This window comes from Nothobranchius furzeri, chromosome 5, assembly GCF_043380555.1.
Source record: "Nothobranchius furzeri strain GRZ-AD chromosome 5, NfurGRZ-RIMD1, whole genome shotgun sequence".
In the NCBI taxonomy this organism is placed as follows: domain Eukaryota; kingdom Metazoa; phylum Chordata; class Actinopteri; order Cyprinodontiformes; family Nothobranchiidae; genus Nothobranchius; species Nothobranchius furzeri.
The window spans coordinates 62,574,998-62,594,413 of NC_091745.1; the positions used below are offsets into that span (position 1 = coordinate 62,574,998).

The window sequence follows — 19,416 nt, forward strand, 5'->3', positions numbered from 1 at the left end:
TCTGTTTGTTATCATAAAACATCACTTGAGGATTAACAGCCTACAGATCCTTGGTGTGTCATTAGGGAGGGCTAATCATAATGCTTTGTTCTGTTCTAATGGTTGAAAAATGAATGCTAATAAAAGTTAGACAATCCCAAATTAAGTTGTCATGTGCAGTGATGGCTAATTTCACACTCTGGAGGTTGTTTCACCACACCGCTCGATTGTCGTTATAAAATTCAGCTGAAGGAATAAAGACATTCTGGTCTTTCTGTGCAGCCTCATTCCACCTTAAATACCGTATATTAGCTATCAATAACACTTCAGCAGAAAATGATTTCATTACATCTTCCTATTTTAACTGTTAAAACTTTTTACCCTCACATCAAGAACGATGCAATAATTTTTGTTAATTTAGAGCAACAAGGGCAGTAATTATGTAAAAATAATAGTAATATTTATTTTAGTTTTTATTAGATAATATTGTTAGACTTCTAACGTAAACATCCCATTATTAAGAAGTTTTTTAGTTTACGAGACTTTTTCCAGTTACGTTTAGTATGGATGCACCGATACCAGTGTCGCTATCGATAAAGTTACCCGATACCAGGAGCCAGTACCAATGCAGTTGCTTGAAAGTGGCTTCACTGTAACTTGTCATTTCCGTTCACCTAATATTTTAGTTTAGTGATAATTTCTATTAATTTATTTTACTTTTTGTCTACCTCAGTCGTTTCCTGTTGAAAGCAGAGAAGAAAATAAAAACCTGTATTCCATTTCATTGCATTATTTTGTGTGGTAGAAGTATTGGTATCGGTAATCGGTATTGGCGAGTACTCAGATCTTAGTATCAGTATCGTATCGGTTTGGGAAAAAGTGGTATTGTTGCTTTCCTAACATTCAGAGAATAATTTAGGACTAAAAAGTGTTGTCTACATGCAAGTTAGTACTTGTTCTTTTTCTTGTTTTTGTTTTTCTCAGATTTTTTTTTGTTAGTGTACAAATCTAGACAAATTGCAGCAGTAGCAAAAGGTTTAGTTGTGCAGGTCGGTCTAGCCACGCACCATTGTAGCCTCAGCTGGTCTACCATTGGCCAGGCTAAGTTTAGACCAGGCCAATCACAACACTTTACACTGGGAGGGCTAAGCACTGATGCGATGGAGAAAAACTACAGTGATGGCGGTGGCTGAGGCACTGCCTGCACTCTGCCCTCACACATCGAGCACTGTGCTTAGGGAACCAAACAGCCAGGGGGAAACCAACCAATCAGGCTTATGATGGCTTCTCTTACTACTTTTCAACAAAAATGAACACAGTTTCTTTCTGTTTTATTTTACAGTGTATCAAATGTTTCCTGAGGTACATCCTAGAGATGCTGTAGACGTCTTCTTCCTTTCTTTTCTCAAACAATCCTTTCGGTCACAGCCAGGGCCGGATTATCATTGCAGGAGCCGATGGGCACAATGTTCTCAGTTCAGTTTTTATTCTTACCATTTCTGAAAATGATCGTTCCCCTTCACAATTTGTAACTGGTAGAGTTGGAAAAATCTGCAGGGCCACGAACACATTAGGGAAGATGGACTGTAGACAATTTTTTAGCCCAAAAAAGATGCTTGTACTGCTTATATTAAATTATCAATGTGGACTATCTGGGGATTATTTTGAGCGGAGAGGTGCAGAGCTCTGATCGTTGATGCGCTCCACACAGATGCGTCCTGAGCAAGGCCGCAGTAACATTATCAAAGTGTCGTCACCTCAAAAACAAATTTAACATGCGATCGTTCATGTCGGCTCATATCCTTTCATGCTTTCTGTCTTTTATTTGTGTCTGGTACGTTTCGCTGCTGCGGAGCGACCGCATCACCTGTTTCATCCTCTGGTGACGTCATCGCACTGGGGTGGCCGGCGCGCAGCGCGCACTCCGCTATTTTTGCGGTCGGTAGATCTTTTAGAACTGCAGTTCAATGGTAACTCATGAGGTGAAAATATATGAGTGAATATATGATTGAGAGGAGATGCAGGAAGATAATAAACAGACAGGACAGAAAAATTGTCAAATAAAAAACAAGTTTGTTTTTGTACCTGGTAGCAACAAATAGACACCGCTGAAGGTAATCAGAAGTGAGGAACAGAAAATGAAATGATTCTATCAATGTTTAGATCAGCAGGAACTCGGAGAGGCTGCAGGCGCATCAGTGAGTCAGTGGCCGCTGCGCTGGGGGTGGGGTGGGGGGTGGGGGTTGATCTGAAGCAGGCAGTAAAGATGCAAAAACTACCGTTGTTAAAAGAAATGTGTGTTAACTTAGAAAGTGCAGGCACAAGTTTAATTACTTGTTAACTTTTTTTTTCCAACGTTAAGACTGCTGCACAAAAAAATAAATAAATAAAATAAAAGACTGCTGCTCGCGTGGGCCCCCTTGTGGTTGTGGGACCCTGGGCCTGTGCCCAGTTTGCCCATATTATAATCCAGCCTTGGTCACAGCTGAGTCATGGCAGCTCCTGATTCCATGTTAGTTTTCTGTAGTTATCGTTCCGTGGGTGAAAGAGTTAGTCAAAGGGCTGAAATGTTACTTTCGTCCAGCAGTGAACAAGCTGTAGAAAACGTTCCAGAGCAGTCAGGAATTCTAGTTTCAGCTGTGAGGAATCTAACTGAGCCGAATTTGAACAGGGAAAATCAGGGCAGGGCTTATTCAGACACAAAACTCACATTAACTGAAGAAAAAACTAGAATTAATGTGTGAAACAGATTATTCAAAGGTGACAGCTTTGTGTTTTTATACAGAGGGCTGGATTTAGAGCAGCAGCCGCCACTGGAGCTTCAGCTTCTGCTGAGAGTATTTATTTATGTTTGTGGTCCTGAATGCTGCTCAGGTTTCTGGACCTCGGGGTCATCGGTATAGGAAAATACAGTTTTATAGACTTGTCATCTGAAATATGTTTTTTTTCTTCTGTATGTTAATAAAAATACAGTTTTGTATCCAGACATCATGGTGTTTAGGTGGAATAAAGCCTTCATGCCCTTCAGTACCAACAGTGGAGGAGCCTTCTGCCCACCCACTTGGTTCTGAGCTAAAAGAGAGTGTGTGTGTGTGTGTGTGTGTGTGTGTGTGTGTGTGTGTGTGTGTGTGTGTGTGTGTGTGTGTGTGTGTCTGGGCACAGGACTGGAGTGTGGATGAAGAGGCGATGGCGGCTTTTGGCTGTGCAGCAGCGGTTGGCGAACGCTGAAAGAGGCTGGTGGGACAGCGAACAGATGCTGCTCGGCTCACGAGCTTCTCCGCCTGACCTCCGTTAGTTTTTCCGACGACTGAGGAAGACCTTTCTGTTTGCATGCTTCCCAAATGAAACAGTAATTTCTGATATCTGAGCTCTGAGGATAATCATTATGCAGAGGCTAATGTCAGACAGCAGCTAGGCAGAATAACATTTTTGTACCATTTACGATCTGATTCCCACTAAGTCTTCTCTGCATAATGACACCAATTAAGGTGCATTAGTAATCTCAACATGCTTTCTTAAGTGACTGTAATGGCTTCATTATTTTGTGCTGGTAAAGGTCTAATTCCCAGGAGTGCAGCTACGATGTCTGAGGCCCCTGAAAGATGTTTGCCTCGGGGGCAGTCTTATTTGTTTAGTGAAATACATTTCCTTAATGAGGCCCCCGTCCCTCCGGTTGTCACCTTTAGCTTGTCTGATAGCATGGAGGCTTTGTGTTAAACACGTGGAACTGCTGGACTTTATTTAACTTTCATTTTAGGGAAACAGTACGAATTTTAGCCATGTTTAGAGAGAATTAAAAAACTAAAGTCAGGAGAAAAAACAGCAGCTGACAATAGGAGAAATTACAGTGTGAAAAACTATTTGCCTCATTCCTGATTTCTTATGTTGTCACACAAAATTTTGTTCTCTCCCTAAATAATAAAAACCATTATTTCAAAATTGCATTTTGTGTTTACTTGTGTTCTCTTTGACTAATGGTTAAATGTGTTTGATGATCAGAAACATTTTGTGTGACAAACATGCAAAAGAACAAGAAATCAGGAAGGGGGCAAATAGTTTTTCACACCACTGTATGTGAGTGGATCCAGGTGAGTAGTTGTCAGCAGTGTTGCTAAATCAAACCATAACTTAGAAAATAGGGATCAGGAGGAATATGAAAGGAAATTTGCCTTCTACTGTAACTTTCTGCTGCGATGGACTGGCTCTCTGTCCAGGATGTACCCTGCCTGATTGCCCATTTACTGCTGGAGATAGGCGCCAATAATATCAATTGCATCAAGAACAAGCCAGCACACGTCTGAACATCAGCCTGTATATAGATGGGGTACTAATTCAAACATCACACCGTCTTTTTATGTCAGGATGAAAACAAAGATCCAACTTTTTCAAGTTTGCTACCAAACTGGTAGGATGCAATGCCACAGCGCTAAAGAAAATAATAGCTCACAATCCAAATATGAACTCTTAATAGTACCAAAACAACCCTTAATATCAAACATGAATCTGCAAAAGAATACCTTTTCTGCCATTTTTCTTTACAATTACTTTTTTATTTAGAGACGTATATTAGTTTTCTGGTCTCACATGAAGCAATGTGAGACAGTTTCAGTACCTTCCAGAATGAGCCGTTTTGGGGCTCTGCCACTTTAATAAAACAAGCTGGAGCTAGCCTAGCTCTCTTATCCTGCGCGCAAGCTGCTATAAGCTGAGAAGCTCAGTTTTCTGGGAAGGGTATAGAGTAGTCACTGCTATTCCAGCAGCTGCTGTCTCTTGTACGTGAGAAGTGGTTCTATGCTAAATTCCCTGCTTGTGACATCACAAACAGGGTCTTTTTGAAACAACTTGTCTTAGGCACATATCTCCTAAAACCAAACACAGGGAAGAAAACATGTGAACAGGTGTTTTATGTGTGTTTTTAGCGGCAGTAGAGACCCACAAGGCAGCAAATCCATCTGAACAAGACCTAAAAACAGGACGTAACTTAGATAAATAACTATCAGAACTCTCATACCCTTTGCTGATCAGCATCAGTATCAGGGTGTGTATGAGGAGCGTGAGTGGGTGTATAGTGTTCATTTTTGTAAGTCTTAGGTTGTATGTGTATGTGTGAGCATGAGGGAGGGAGTGTGTGACTGTGTTTGTGTATGGCTGTATATGTCAGGTGGGGTCTTGGACTCCTCCCCTCTCCTGGGACTTCTTGTGATGCTACACATCTTCGCCTCCCCTCCTCCTGCCACATTTGGTGTGGAGTGTGGTGCCTTGGTCTGCCTGAGTGTTCGCGGCTCCCGGGTCAGAAAGCTTAAGATTTTTGGCATCTGTCTGATCGATCCCGGTGGCTGCCTGGTGGGATCTGAGTCCCTGGGCTCTGTTAGGTCCCTGGCGGGGCTGTTCGCCCCTGGGTCCCGGGTCGCTGGGTTCTGGGCTCAGCCGGCTTGGGGGTGGGAGGCTGCTGGCGGGCCTGTGGACTTGCCGCTGATATGCCCTGGGACTCTGCCGGCTGCCGGTTGTGACCCCGGGGAGATCCTCTCGCTTTTTGAGAGGGGGCTGGGGCTTTTCAGGTTAGTCTCCCTGGAACTCCTGCACTCTGGGGCAGATCCTGGATCTTTGGGACTTGGAGCTCCCTCCATCTCCAACACATCTTTGGGGGGCAGATCTGTGGCCCTTCACACTCTCTATTGGATGCTCCTATAGAGAAACCTTACGTATACAAGCACGTGTACACACAAAGGTGCTCACATGGTGCTCTCATAAGCATGGACTTGGGCATTTTCAACATGTCTTAAGGCTGTGGTTGGCATTAAATGCAGTGTGATTTATTATCTTGTGATTGTTCAGTAAAACAATGTTGATTTTAAATTTCCTCATCAGGTTGACGCAGTGATAGCTTGCTCTAGTTGTATTGCTGTGTGTCCCTTATATTTTTTTGTTTGTTTGTTTTTGTCTTTCTGCAGGTCTAGAAGCAGACTCTTGTTCATCCTTGATAGTTTATTTTCGTGGAACCCCCTGTATAGAGGCAGTAGAGACCCACAAGGCAGCAAATCCATCTGAACAAGACCTATAAACAGGACGTAAGTTAGATAAATAACCATCAGAACTCTCATACCCTTCACTGATCCGGATCAGTATGGCCCGGTAGAGCTGGTGCTGGGGGCTGTTGGACTCTGGACCACAGGGGTGGATGAACGGATGAACGGCTGCCAGGACAAAACCCTGCTGGTAGAGTTCCTGCAGCTGATCGGGCAGCTCTCTAACTGACGAGAGTCGGAGCGTTGAGGTTCCACCTGAGAGACACAGGAGGACACAAAGAGTTAAACTGGGACACTTTCATTAACTCAGTCACACTCATAACAGCATATTTGGCTTTTATTCATCTCCTTTCAGAGGAACCTGTCCAGCATGATCTGGCTGTGAACCAGAACCGCTGTCTGGGTCCATCAGACATTGTTGTGGTCACGGCCCACCTTCATTAATCAGCCACTTCTCTGTTTACTCCAAACAAATCACCAGTATCCATGGCCATCACAGCCGTTTAGATTCTTTTCCAGGAAACAAAACACAACATTTGCTTCAAGAACTGGGAGGTAAAATTTAATTTCCTGTCATTTCGTTCCCTTGTTTATTTCTCCATCTAATTCCATATCCACAGCTACTGAAATAAACAAAGCGCAGGCGAACATCTGAAGGACGAAAACCTGGTTTTACAATGAAACTTGCTTGTTTTCTACCTTTGTCGCTCAATGACACGAACAACGTCAGAGAAAATGTGTTTTCTACTCTGATTATAGATGAAGAAGGTTTGAATAAATCAACTATTAGCATTTGAATAAATCATCTATTAGCATCTGCAAAGCAGGAGGCTTAGTTTTCCTTCCATGGGGTTTTATTTTGTCCTTTCTTGAAAAAAAGCTGATAATTTTAGAACTGTAGCAGCAGTTATTACAAGTGTGAGTTTGTCCCATATCTGTCCCACTAATGTTTACATTTGTCACCTTAATTGGTGCATCCTAGTCCCGGTCCTGGGACCCACTGCTCTGCATGTTTTCCCAGAGACCACTTAATTTGAATTTATGGGTCAGGAACGCATTTCTGCTGAACTGCTGAAGAGGTATTTCAATCATTTAAATCAGGTGTGCTGAAACTCCTCAAACATGCAGGACATTGGGCCCTGAGGACCAGAACGGAGGACTACTTGGTTAGAATCAGCCAGTAAAGTCTGGGTTTCCACAGTTTCATACCACATAAAACTCAATCTTCTCCTCTTAACGTCAGACCAAAGCAAAGTTCAGCTCCATGTTGTACACATTTGAGTTGTCAAAGGCTGAAAAAACATTTTTTAATGATTATTTTGGATTATAATCAGTCCCACTGAGTTGTTCGTGCAGGCTGAACATGAAAACAGTCTCTTACACCTATCTCCTGCATTAGCTTCCGATAGAAAATAGATGGTGAAATGCTAGGATTTATAAATCTTTACACTGTGATGTCACACTGTGAATTTGCATTCATGGCCTTGCACTTCTTGACTCGCACCCGCCCACAGGAAGTCTTTAAAAAATGTTTACAGCGAGGAGAGAGAGCGGAGAGTGTGTTGGTGATAGTGACCTTGCAACATGGCTGAACACGTTCTGTTAGCCAATCAGAAACAAGGTGTGTGCATATCATTGATAATATTGAGCAATCCAGCTGTTTTCAGCCCACCTCTGCACCAGCAAACTTCTGCATCTCAGAACAGGAGCATCACAGCTTTTTCATGACTAAGGCATTGAGTTACACAGAACACTGCAACTGTATGAATAAACGTGTAAACCACACCTTTAAAGGAGGTTCTTGAGTCTAACTTCTGTCATTTTATGTTAATATTGGTCATATTTTCATTTATTGTGTTTAGCATTCTCATATTTCAGGGAAAAACTAAGGAAATGTTTTTAAAACACTTTTACCAGCCTTTATTGTTATTTCAAAAATAACTCATTACCTGATCGCATTATTTGGTTCTTATTTTAACACAGAAAAGGGTTGTTTAACCTCATTTTTTGCTGACAGTTTCGGCCACTCCTGTGGCCTTCTTCAGAGCTAGCCGCTGTTGGTGGCGTCACTTCCTTCTCCGTTTATCTGCGGGCAGCAGAGTGCAACACCATCCTCTGCTGCCCGCGCTCTCCTTGCCGTAGACACAGTGCCATCAAAAATACAAAAGATGGATTAAGGAAGCCATAGAAATAAGGAGACGTGGACACAACCATGAACAGGTACGATGGGGTCTACCCATTAAATTACGCATGGGGCTGTGTCATCGGCAAAGAGAGGGTGGCATCGTCCTCTGCTGCCCAGGCGTGGAGAAGGGAGTGACGCTGCCATTAGTGGCTAGCTCTGAAGAAGACCGCAGGAGTGGTCAAAACTGTCAGCAAAAAAGAAGGTTAAACAACCTTTTTCTGTGTTTAAAACAACCAAATTAAGCAATCAGAAGAAACACAGAATGAACGCACTAAACTTATGACCTGTTGAGATTAGGATGTGTTTGGCTTTCCATACTTCCTCATCTCACTGCTTTGCTGCGATCATCAGACCGTGAAAACTTTCCACAGTGTTGCTTTGAACAAAAGAAGCAGATCTTCCAGTTCCTGCGTGTCATCTGACCAAAACCAGTCATGCTTTACTTTAGTGGAGAGTGCTTCAGATCAGTGGTTTCAAACGTAGGGGTTGGGGACCCCCAATGGGACATGAAACTCTACGTTTGAGGTCTTCAGAGGATATCTAATACAATGTTTTTACTATAAATGATGAAAGGTAGATGGAATCATGAATAAATAGTTGTACAATAAGAGCTGAAGCTTTTTGTGTTTTCTTTATGCCTTTATGCTGATCAACCAGCAACATTTAGGGTCATGAGTCTTTGTAGATTTTTCTTTCTAAACCAAAAACATCTGGGAACCTTTGCTTAAGATATTCTTTTCTCACCTTTTTCTTTTTAGTAAGTTAGCAAAAACAAAATGATTGGTTCCAAGATGCTTCAGTGAGTCTTTTTAGAACAATTTTTCTTTTGCGTCCAGCTTGATCTGATGAATCCTACATTTAAGTTCCTTATGTTGAGATCAAACCTAGAAACCGATGGAGATCAGACACGGAGACTAACTGAAGTTACATTTCCAGTTATTTATGCATATTAGCATGGCTTTCTATATTTATCACGTCTTTATTCAGTGTTGCTAAACTGTCCAAACAGAGCTGACAGTTGTCTGACGGTAATGAACTGCTCCGAGTGGCTAGAAGTAAAAAAAAGAAGAAGCAAAAAGCAAGTTACAAAGTTGTAGAAAAAGCTCCGTCTCAGCGTTATTTACTCCGAAGTTAAGCAACCCCCATCGCTCAGGGGATGAAAACCTGCAGCAAATAGCCGCTGATGATGGTCTCGTTCAGAAAGCAACCAGCTGTGTTTCAGCGCTTCTGTCAGCCGACATCAGCCGACATCAGTCCGCATGGTAATGGTAAGAAATGAACGCAATTAGATTAGAAGACAGAATTTATACTAGAGAGGAGATGAGGAAGGACGGGAAGGGTTGGGGGGGGATCCCCCATGGGGGTCGGGTGGGGCTGATGCATCAGATGCATGATGGCTGGGATCCCAGCAGAGCGCTGTATGTGGCAACAGTTACCGCAGGCCAAACAGCTGGAGCTCATGGGAAAGCTCCAAGACAAAGAGCTGGATGCAGAATGAGGAGAGGAGGGGGGAAACAGGAGCAGGTCTGGATGTCGGTACAAGCTGTCGCAAGATGTGGGAAATGCCGCAGTGGCTAATTAGAGTCAACGAGGCTACAGAACCAAAGGTTCAGATTCATGGTGGGAAAAGTCAATCTGTCAGAGTTCAGTGGGAGGCCAGGGAGACGGAGCACACTGACTGTTCCAGGTACAGCCACTGCTACTGAAGGAACTTTTAAATATTTCATAGCGCTGATAAAATTGTTCTCTCTCTTCGGGTTGAATAAAAAAAACACATTAAATTCCAAAATGTCTGTTTTTCTGATGAATGTTGCACGCTTGAACTTTAACCTCTCAGTTTGTGGCTTCTGGAAAGAATCTGTGCAAGTTCCTGTAGATAAACATGAACAGAACTTCAATTCCCACGATGCAACATCAGGGAGGCATTTTCCAAATTTAGACCAGTCAGCCGTTCCTCATTTATTCTCCTGACACCAAAATGCGTTGCATATTTGTTTCAGTGAAGAAACAAAAATCTTCCAGGTTTATTTTTACAAGCAGATCGGTTTGCTGAGCAGTTTATTAGATTTGACGGCTAACACCAGACTTAAAGCTGCAATAGCAAATCTACAGATCAACATTTGTCATGCCACTTAACAACGTTCCAACATAGCTATAAATATGTTAAATTTATATAGTAAATAAATAAATAATGAAGTGGTTCTCTTGCATTTGTCTATAAGTAGACTCAGTTTTAAAAAACAAACAAATTGGACCATCTGGTTTTTGGTTTCACCAAACTGCTGCACTTCCCTGGGTCCTCACCTCATTAGGCGCTCTTGTATTCTGCAGCAGAACACAGCAGGTGTGAGAGGTGCGGCTCAATAACATCAGAGCAGGAGAAAAAGCCGACTGCCACTTCAACTTTAGGACAAAGTATCAGAATCCCAAAAGAAAAACACCGTTTGAATTCACGGTCAACAAAAGACGTTTGGACCTGGAAAACAGCGACTGGTGTTAAGCACAACGTCGTTTCCTCTGGCAATGCCAATTCCAGTATCAGACATACTTGAGGTGATAGCCGACGGGAGGGGTGAGTGTTACATGACTGGTAGCTAACGCAGAGGGGCCTGCTTCTGCTTGTTTAAAGCTAGCTTGTTCTGTAGATTTGCTACTGTAGCTTAGTTGAGTCTAGTGCTTACGTTTGGGGAAATCCTTTTCTTTTAAAACGATGTTAAACAGAGTGAGTGAGTTAATCTGCAGGTGTGGGGCTAAAGACTCTAAACCCCAAACACTGTTGCACCCCTGGGCATCAATACAGTCAAAATACCTTCTCATGGAACCAGTTAGAAGTTGGATAACCTGGACCAACAACACATCATCATGGTCAGTGTTGTATTTTATGATTTTAGAGAGACTTTATAAGACAAGTTCATGAATATTTTAAAAATGGTGCATTTATATTAAAATCAATATTGTGCAAATTAGCAGAAAATTGTGCAAAATTTGGGCGGTTATCCTAACGAAGGCGGCAGTGACGTCAAAGTATGTCGGCAAAGATAAAAACAAACCCTCATCACACCGTGTAAATGAAGAACTAAAGAAAGCAAAATAATTGTGCCATTTTTTTCTGAATTAAAACTAACGAGCACAACTAATATTGTATTTTTGTACGCATTAAGTAAACCTATTTATTTTGTTCAAGGTCATACATTCTCCTTCAGGACTTTATGGGTCATGGTGTACTCACATTTGTGAGCAGCAATAAGATTTCTTTTAGCAGCAAAATATGCTAAACTATCCATGACAAGGCTGCTGAAACAATTCAGAGTGGTGCACAAAAAGATCACTTAGTCACATGAGAATTTTTTTATCCTTCTTTTTTCAAATAAGTAAATAAATACTTTAAAATTTGACAGCAAACACACCCAGCATCACATCCCCCTTAAGCCTAATTCAATTCAAAGATACTTTATTAATCCCAGAGGGAAATTAGAGTTTCAGTACACACAATTCTGAGATCAGACATGCTTACATAGACATATGACAAGAATTGGTGACTGTGGTCATACGCAACCCGAGTCCCGCTACCTCAACTCTTCCTTTTCAGTCCCAAACTAAGGCCTAGTCCACACGTTGCCGGGTTTTTTAAAAACGAATATCCGCCCCTCCAAAAACTTGCATTCACACCACCGCGTTTAAAAAAAAACTCTGTCCACACGTACCCGGATAAATACGTTGTTAAGGACATGCCAGACCTGTAGGCGGCAGTACTTCCCCCGTTCTTAACCTCGTCCTTCGTCTGTGGTCTTCTGCAAGGAGCAGTAATTCCGCTTGCAAAAACAAACAAGCAAAAAGCGCTTGGACGATGGATCGGGTAGTGACAGAGCGCAGCTCTGAGGGCTTCCATGATGCCGGCTAGTGTAAACACAGGTCGCACACGTGATGTCAGCATTTTTTTGTCGCGGAAAGTGACGCTGCGGACCTTAAAACTCCGGTTTTGTCTGTCCACACGCAGACACCCAAAACGGAGAAATCGCAGATCTTCACTTTGGCCGGAGTTTTTAAAAAGATTCGTTTTCGTGTGAAAAAACTCCGTTTTCGTGTGGATGACAGGCCAAAACGTAGGAAAATATCTACGTTTTGGCAGATCCCCGGCTACGTGTGGACAGGGCCTCAGACTACACCTGGGTTCCTTTGTTGTTTATGTCCTTTAATGTCTCCCAGCATTAAATAAAACTTATTTAGCGTGAAGCTGCAGTGTGAACACAGCGATGTGGCGCGTTGGAAGCATGCAGCCCTGCAGATCGTGTCTGACACGGAGAGGAATGAAGGGGCTTTCTGCAGCTGCTGTGCTTGTGCCAATCAGGAGGCAGAAGAGACAGAGCTGATTCAGTCGGAACTCTTCCCCGCGGGTACAAATCCAGAGGTTTATGGTGAAACCACTAAAGTGAAAGAAGAAGGAGGAATCATGTGCTGCTCCCTCGGGGCGAGCGACGGCTTTGGCTAAAAATACTCATCCGAATTTCTCAATCATGCTCTGTCCTCCTGCGCCACAGTGCTTCAGAACTTAAAAAGCATGAAGGAATTAATACAAAAAAATAGGCCGCATCTGAAATGGGTGAAATGTATTCCTCTTCTCCCTCCTTCGTCTTCTTTGCTCTTCCTTTTACCACCGCCTGCCTTCAGAAATGGAATTAATCCTTCTGTGATTTTGTTTTCTCTTTACTTCCTGTAGCGTTTCAGAGCAGCGGGAACACCGCGTCCTGTCCCGAGAGGGGAAACTTTTACATGAGCGAAGAGTTCAAGAGGTGGCGGATTTTTGTAAACCGACCGTGCTTTCTTCTGCTCAGCTGAGATGAGTAAATAAGGAGCAGGTTCAATTAGGAACGCGGCCGTCGGCAACTTCTTCAGTGTGCTTTAATCACTGTGTGAGCTGCTAATAATCTCACCCAGAGGCCCTTAAATACACAGGCTCTACGTTTATTTATCACAGAAAGTTTATTCATCACCCCGTCCCCAGAGCAAAGCGTCACCCGCCGCCGACTTTCTCTGAATCTACTGCTGTTGAGAGGAGGTTTACTCTGCCCTGAAATCGTGTTATCTGAGGAGAATCGCTTTGTTTTCACAGAGAAGAGTAAATTAGCTGCCGTCTAACTGCTCCGTGCAAGTGTCACTGTTGTTTTGCGCCGCACATATTCAGTCCAGCAGAAGGAGTCTCTGGTCGATCACACGGCCGCTCTGCTAAATCTTACAAGCCTATTACTGCACTCCATCTTTTCTGTTTACTCTGGAAGAAAATTCTAGCACGTATCAGCATAGAAGAGTCCTAAACTCACAGGAACAAATCGCTTGGTGACAGACAAAAATAGATAAATAAATAAGGGGGGGGGGGGTCTTCTAGCTGTCACCAAGCAAATTGGTTTTCTGGAGAATTGTGTTTGGTAAGAGCCATCAAACAGAGGCCGCCGTTACACCCGGAGCAGGAGACAAAACGGGGAGATGTCTGACGGAACGTGAGAGGAGAGTCAGACGGTTATGATGTAAGGTGGCTCGGTGGTTCTGCTGAGCAAGTAAAACCATCTCAAGTTTGTAGTTTTCAAACAATCCTCTGATTATTACTGACAGGAAACATGTTTCCTTTGGAGATCCTGTCCATGGACAAACTTCTCGAAGGCAGAGTTCAGATCTTTTTAAAGGTGTTGAACACTTGTTTAGTCAATACATCTGCAGTGGTCTCTAGTATGAATAAATGCCTTGTAAGTTGTACTCGGAGGGGGAGCGGAGTCCAGAAGTATCTGCTTCCGCCGGAGGAGAAAGTAGCTTCAGACAACAGGACCTGCAGTCATTTCCTGATATTTGGACATCTCGTCTCTGATTGGCTACTCTTACTTTGTTTGCTCTACAATGTTGTTTGATCTCCACAAGTAACACGAGCCTGAAGGAGTTCTGCTGTGTGTCGCTAATGCTAACAGTTAGCTTCAACTAGCCGAGATGTTTTCTGTTGTTTCTTGGACGCTAAACCAACGACAGCCTTCCCCTACGCGAGCCAAGATGGGTGAGTCCATGAATGTTAAGTGACAGTGTGACGTAGATCTGTCAGGCTTTCCTAATTCTCGAGTTTCAGCATCTATTTTCTATCAGAAGCCAAAGCAGGAGATAGGTGTAGGAGACTATTTTCATGTTCAGCCTGCATGAAAAACTCAAGAGTGACCGATTATAATCAGAAATATTCTTTAAAAAATTAGTTTTTCAGTGTTCCACACCTTTATGGGAGTTTTGGTAAAACAGATCAGTCAGTATCTTACCTACATTAGATATTTCTTTGTTTTAAGCTCAGAGTACATTGTAACAAGATATCGGGACTAAAGTTTGCTCTGTGATGTGGTTGACCTGGTTAAAAAACAGTGGATCATAAGCTGATGAAACTTTTGGCAAGTATTTTATCTTTCATCTGCTTCATGATGCAGATGGAGTAAAGTACAGCTTATGCACAATGGCCAAAGGAATGGACAACCACGACACTGTAGCACCGCTTATGCAAGATGTGCCATACTGTTTGATGATGTTAGACATGTTTCTTTGTGGTGAAATTACAAGAAAACCACTTCCACAAGGAAGAGTGTCCTGGCCAGTCATAGCTCAGCTAAGCTACCTGCAGAAAAATCCCGCCGCATCATCTGGGTACCTTAGCTGGATTAGGAGTAGGCCAGCTGGGTTCATAATCAGAGAGACAAAAATACATTTCCAAAGTTCGAATTCAGTCAGAATTAGGCAATAATTTGGTTTTCTGCACCGTATGTAAATGCGGGTTAGATGATTTCATACATATGATATTCCCAAATCCTTTTAAATACAGATATTCCATTAAGAACATGAAGACCACACGTCGGCTGCGACTGAGGATGTTTGAGTTCAGATCTTCACTACGTCTTTTAAACCCAAACCAGGACAGATGAAGGGATGACAGCAAATGTGGAGAAGCTGACCTAGAAAGGAAATAAAGCTATCCATCACACAGGTTCGAGTAAGTCCTCAAAGCAGCCTAATTATAGCAGAAATGTGGTCTCAAGAGGAAAGAGGGGATGAAACAGAAACAAGTCGCTTACAGGTGTTCATTAAAGAGAAGTTGTCCAGCTTCAGGGTTTTGTCCTCAAACAATTTGGACTTTTTTATTGACCAAGAGCCAAATAAACACATAAAGCGTGTCGTGAACACAGCGAGAGCCCCACTCAGTCATCTTTCTGTGGATGATTCTTACTTTCCATGAATAATAAAAGCGAAAATAAAAAATCCCTTAACTTTGATTTGAAATCTGACTCTGACACTAGCACGCTTCCCCTCATGAACCCATCTGCCATGTAAGCACCTCTGAGCTGCAGCCTGACGCATTTCCATCGCTCACCTCATTTAAAAATAAATGAGTAAATATGAAATTAATAAGCAGAAAGATTGGAGCGCTGAAGCTCTGCACACACATGCACGGCCTCCGGGAGAATCGCTTCAACCACATTTGCATGGAGGGGAGAAAATAGCCCGGCATATATCATCCATCCACTGCAACTGATTTCTGATCCTGCTGCTTCTATCTGCCACATCTCCCATTTACTTCCATCGCCTCATCGTGATTAGAGAATTGTTTGTTTCTTATAATACTAACAGCTCAATTAGCGGCTGATGTGTTCATGCTGCAGTAAAGGACAAATTGTTTAATTCTGTCAGAGGAGACGAACTTAGAGAAAACTCTGTGGTTGAAGGTGAATTTTAAAAGGATAATTTTTCACACAAATTTCATCAACAGCTGTTCTTCAAAACAAAAGTAGTCCTGATTCACTTGAGATGTGTGTTTGAGATAAAAATATTATTGTGTCTAGGCTTTTATAAAAACTGTTGCTGTTAAAGGAGAACATGTGTTTGACACAAACTGCAAAGTAAAGATGTATTTTTAATAGACACTCTCTACATTCAATGGCACAGATCATGTGACATAATTTACTAACTTTTCCAGTACAACAAAGACAGAACTTGGAGAAAGATTTTTATGCTTTTTATGACATGGAAGAGGTTAGCTGCAGTAAATTTTCCATTTGTTGACACTCCAAATCACAATAAAACCCATCCGTCCATCCATCCATCCATTTTTTCCGCTTATCAGGAGTCAGCTCAGGGGGGCAGTAGCCTAAGTCGAGAGGCTCAGACTTCCCTCTCCCCAGCCACTTGGGCCAGCTGTTCCGGGGAAATCCCAAGGCGTTCCCTGGCCAGGTGAGAGACATGTCCCTCCAATGTGTCCTGGGTCTACCTTTAGGTCCCTCCCAGTTGGACATGCCTGGAAAACTTCACCAGGGAGGCGTCCAGGAGGCATCGTGACCAGATGTCCGAGCCATCTCAACTGACTCCTCTTGATGTGAAGGAGCAGCGGGTCTACTCCGAGCCCCTCCCAGATGACTGAGCTTCTCACCCCATCTCTAAGGGAGAGCCCAGCCACTCTTCTGAGAAAACTCATTTTGGCCGCTTGTATCCGCAATCTCGTTCTTTCGGTCACTACCCAAAGCTCATGACCATAGGTGAGGGTTGGAACGTACATCAACCGATAAATCGAGAGCTTTGTCTTCTGACTCAGCTCTCTCTTCACCACGACAGACTGGTACAACGCCTGCATCACTGCAGATGCAGCACCAATCCGCCTGTTGATCTCACGCTCCAGTTTTCCCTCACTCATGAACAAGACCTCGAGATACTTAAAGTCCTCGAAGTCAATCATCGAGCTGCGGCCTGAGGTATTATCTTTAAAAGGGAGTCAAATCTTTTAAAGGGAGCATATGCAAAACCCACCTTTTGAACCTTTTTGTGCTGCCATAGGAGTCTCTGCGACTTCTAAAAGCGCTCCACACATGAAACTATCCCATCAATCTGCCTTTTGTCAATGTTTGGTTTCAGGAATAATGCGTCTAAAAATCTCCATTTGTGACATCACAAAATAGGACCCTGTTTGCATTTGCAGACATGTATAAATTCATGGGAACATGCTGGAGAACAACATCCAAACAAAACAAGGCCTCAGACACTGAAATCAAATGTAATTCATCAGACCTGATACCAATCTTTGCCCCAGCACAAAGTCTTAATAAAGGCTATTCAACATGAATATGATATAATTGGCCCTTTGAAACCAAAGGCACCATCCTGCTATTCTCTCTGTGAAGCATTCATATCGTTATTCAGTGTGCAATTAAAATGGCCTTAGTCTCCATGGGGGCTCTCCACTCTTGTGATGACCACCTGCATGAGTCTCGCTCGGTCTCAGCAGCCTGCCTCGAGTCATTAGCCTTCAGACAGGCTCAAAATGGAAATGCCAGGAACATATATGTAAGCTACCTCGTTTTAGTTTCTCCCTCAGCTCTGATTTCTCTCAAATCTCTGCCACAGGACTTTATTCACATGGCTTTTCTGCACATTTAGCCCATTTTTCTGCCTGTGCTCTCAGCAGGGAAATCTCTGTCCGTCTCTTAGTTCTCTCTCTCCTTTGCAGCTCCACGCTTCCCTTCAAATATATAAATATATATATAAATAAATAAAACCCACTACATCCATTCCCCACTGTGTCAAGAAGAGTAACATCTCTGAAGGGTCTCCTCTGCTCTTAACCTCTTTTTCTGCCTCCATAAGTGAGAGGCTATTTTCTGTTTTATTTCCCTCTCATCGCTCGCCCTACTGTCGAGATCGTGGTTCAAGACGGAGTGAGGCATCAGACGTGTGTGATGGTGAAATGAAAACGGTACCCAGATAAGATCTCCAACTGGAAAACAAAATGCAAAAAGTGATATTTATGCTGTATTTTTAAACATTTATGTTGTTTGCATGTATGATGCTAGCCTGTGATGTTAGCCTAAAGTTGTTACTTTGAGTCTTTTTCCAGCAAAATATCATGACAGATGTAGCTTTGAGCTACGAATAAATGAATAATGGAAAACTTCGTCATCAACTGCTGATTTACACAGAAACATTTAACAGGAATTTAGCTTCATACTTTTAAACTGAAAAATCTTAGATTTTTATTTCTTGGGAAATTATGTGTGCTAAACTTTTGATGCCTAAGAAATAGAAAAAATGTAGAATTTTAATAAAACAGTTAATTAGATAACAGTTTTTATATATTATTATGCATTAGGTATGTATATAATAGTTTAATGACAATAAAATTAGCATCTGTTGTAGATTAATTCTCCACTAGAGGGCAACAAAATTAGATAGCTATCAGAAAACATCTTTCCAGCCATTTTTCAATCAATCCAAGGAATATTAATCATCTTTTTGACTATTTAAAATAATTTTCTTGAGCCAGAATGTGCTAAAATGACCCTTTACAGGGTTAATGCAACATCACTCAGACCCCCACCGCCCTCTTTTGCCAGAATACTGCACTTGCAACTTCAGAGTATGCAGACTGTTCCGTTAGCCAATAGTAATGTGGAGCTGACATGCCTGGCACTGGAGTCTGCTTCCAGCATGTTTTCTTCATGTTTTAAATCATGAGCACGGTTGACTTGTTTGATTTAGTGATGAATCACTCATGTAGAAACTAACAAAGGCTGAGGAGACATTTCAGCTGTTAGATTAACTTGAATATCGCAGACCATCGTCACAAAGCAACATGCGTAACCCCATAAAACAGGACAGTACGTACCAAATGAGCTGTGCTACAGTGTTGTTGTACATTCCTTCAGCCATTGTGCAAATCCTGTTTCATTTCCACCAGTTTACTGCTTGTGTTGCTATAAGCTAACCGGAAGAACACCGACATTAAAAGGGGCATGTCGCCATCTACTGTACAAGAGTGAAACAGACTTTATTTGAGAGGCTGCCCACGTAAACTAGGATAGAGACTCCCAGCTTATTACAACAACATCCACCTGGATCGACTTAGATGTCGGTCAGTGGGCATGTAACCACACTGATTCTTCCTTTATGCAAATATTTGTTTATTATTGCAACAATCCAAAACAGTTATGCTGTCCAGAAATAGCTCTACCTCTAAAGCAGGGGTGTTGAAACTCATTAAGACAACGGACAAAATTGTCAATTTAACAGGCTTTATGGGCCACAAAAACTAAATTCTTTGCATTTAAATGACATAAAATAATTTCAGTGTAAATTTTAGTTAATCTCCTCAAAATGATCCAAAATGGTTAAAATTGGGATGTACAATTTTGGAAAGTTTCACTCTAGATCATCGAGCTGCTGGACAAA

General features: G+C 42.3%; 1 protein-coding gene across 1 annotated transcript in view; it reads right to left on the minus strand.

The window, feature by feature from the left end:
* Nucleotides 1-19,416, minus strand: part of LOC107379164 (raftlin) — a 188,851-nt gene that overhangs the window by 93,175 nt on the left and 76,260 nt on the right. The window contains exon 3 of the mRNA XM_070551002.1: nucleotides 6,083-6,260. Coding sequence (XP_070407103.1) covers nucleotides 6,083-6,260 — 178 coding nt within the window. The remainder of the gene's footprint in view (nucleotides 1-6,082; nucleotides 6,261-19,416) is intronic.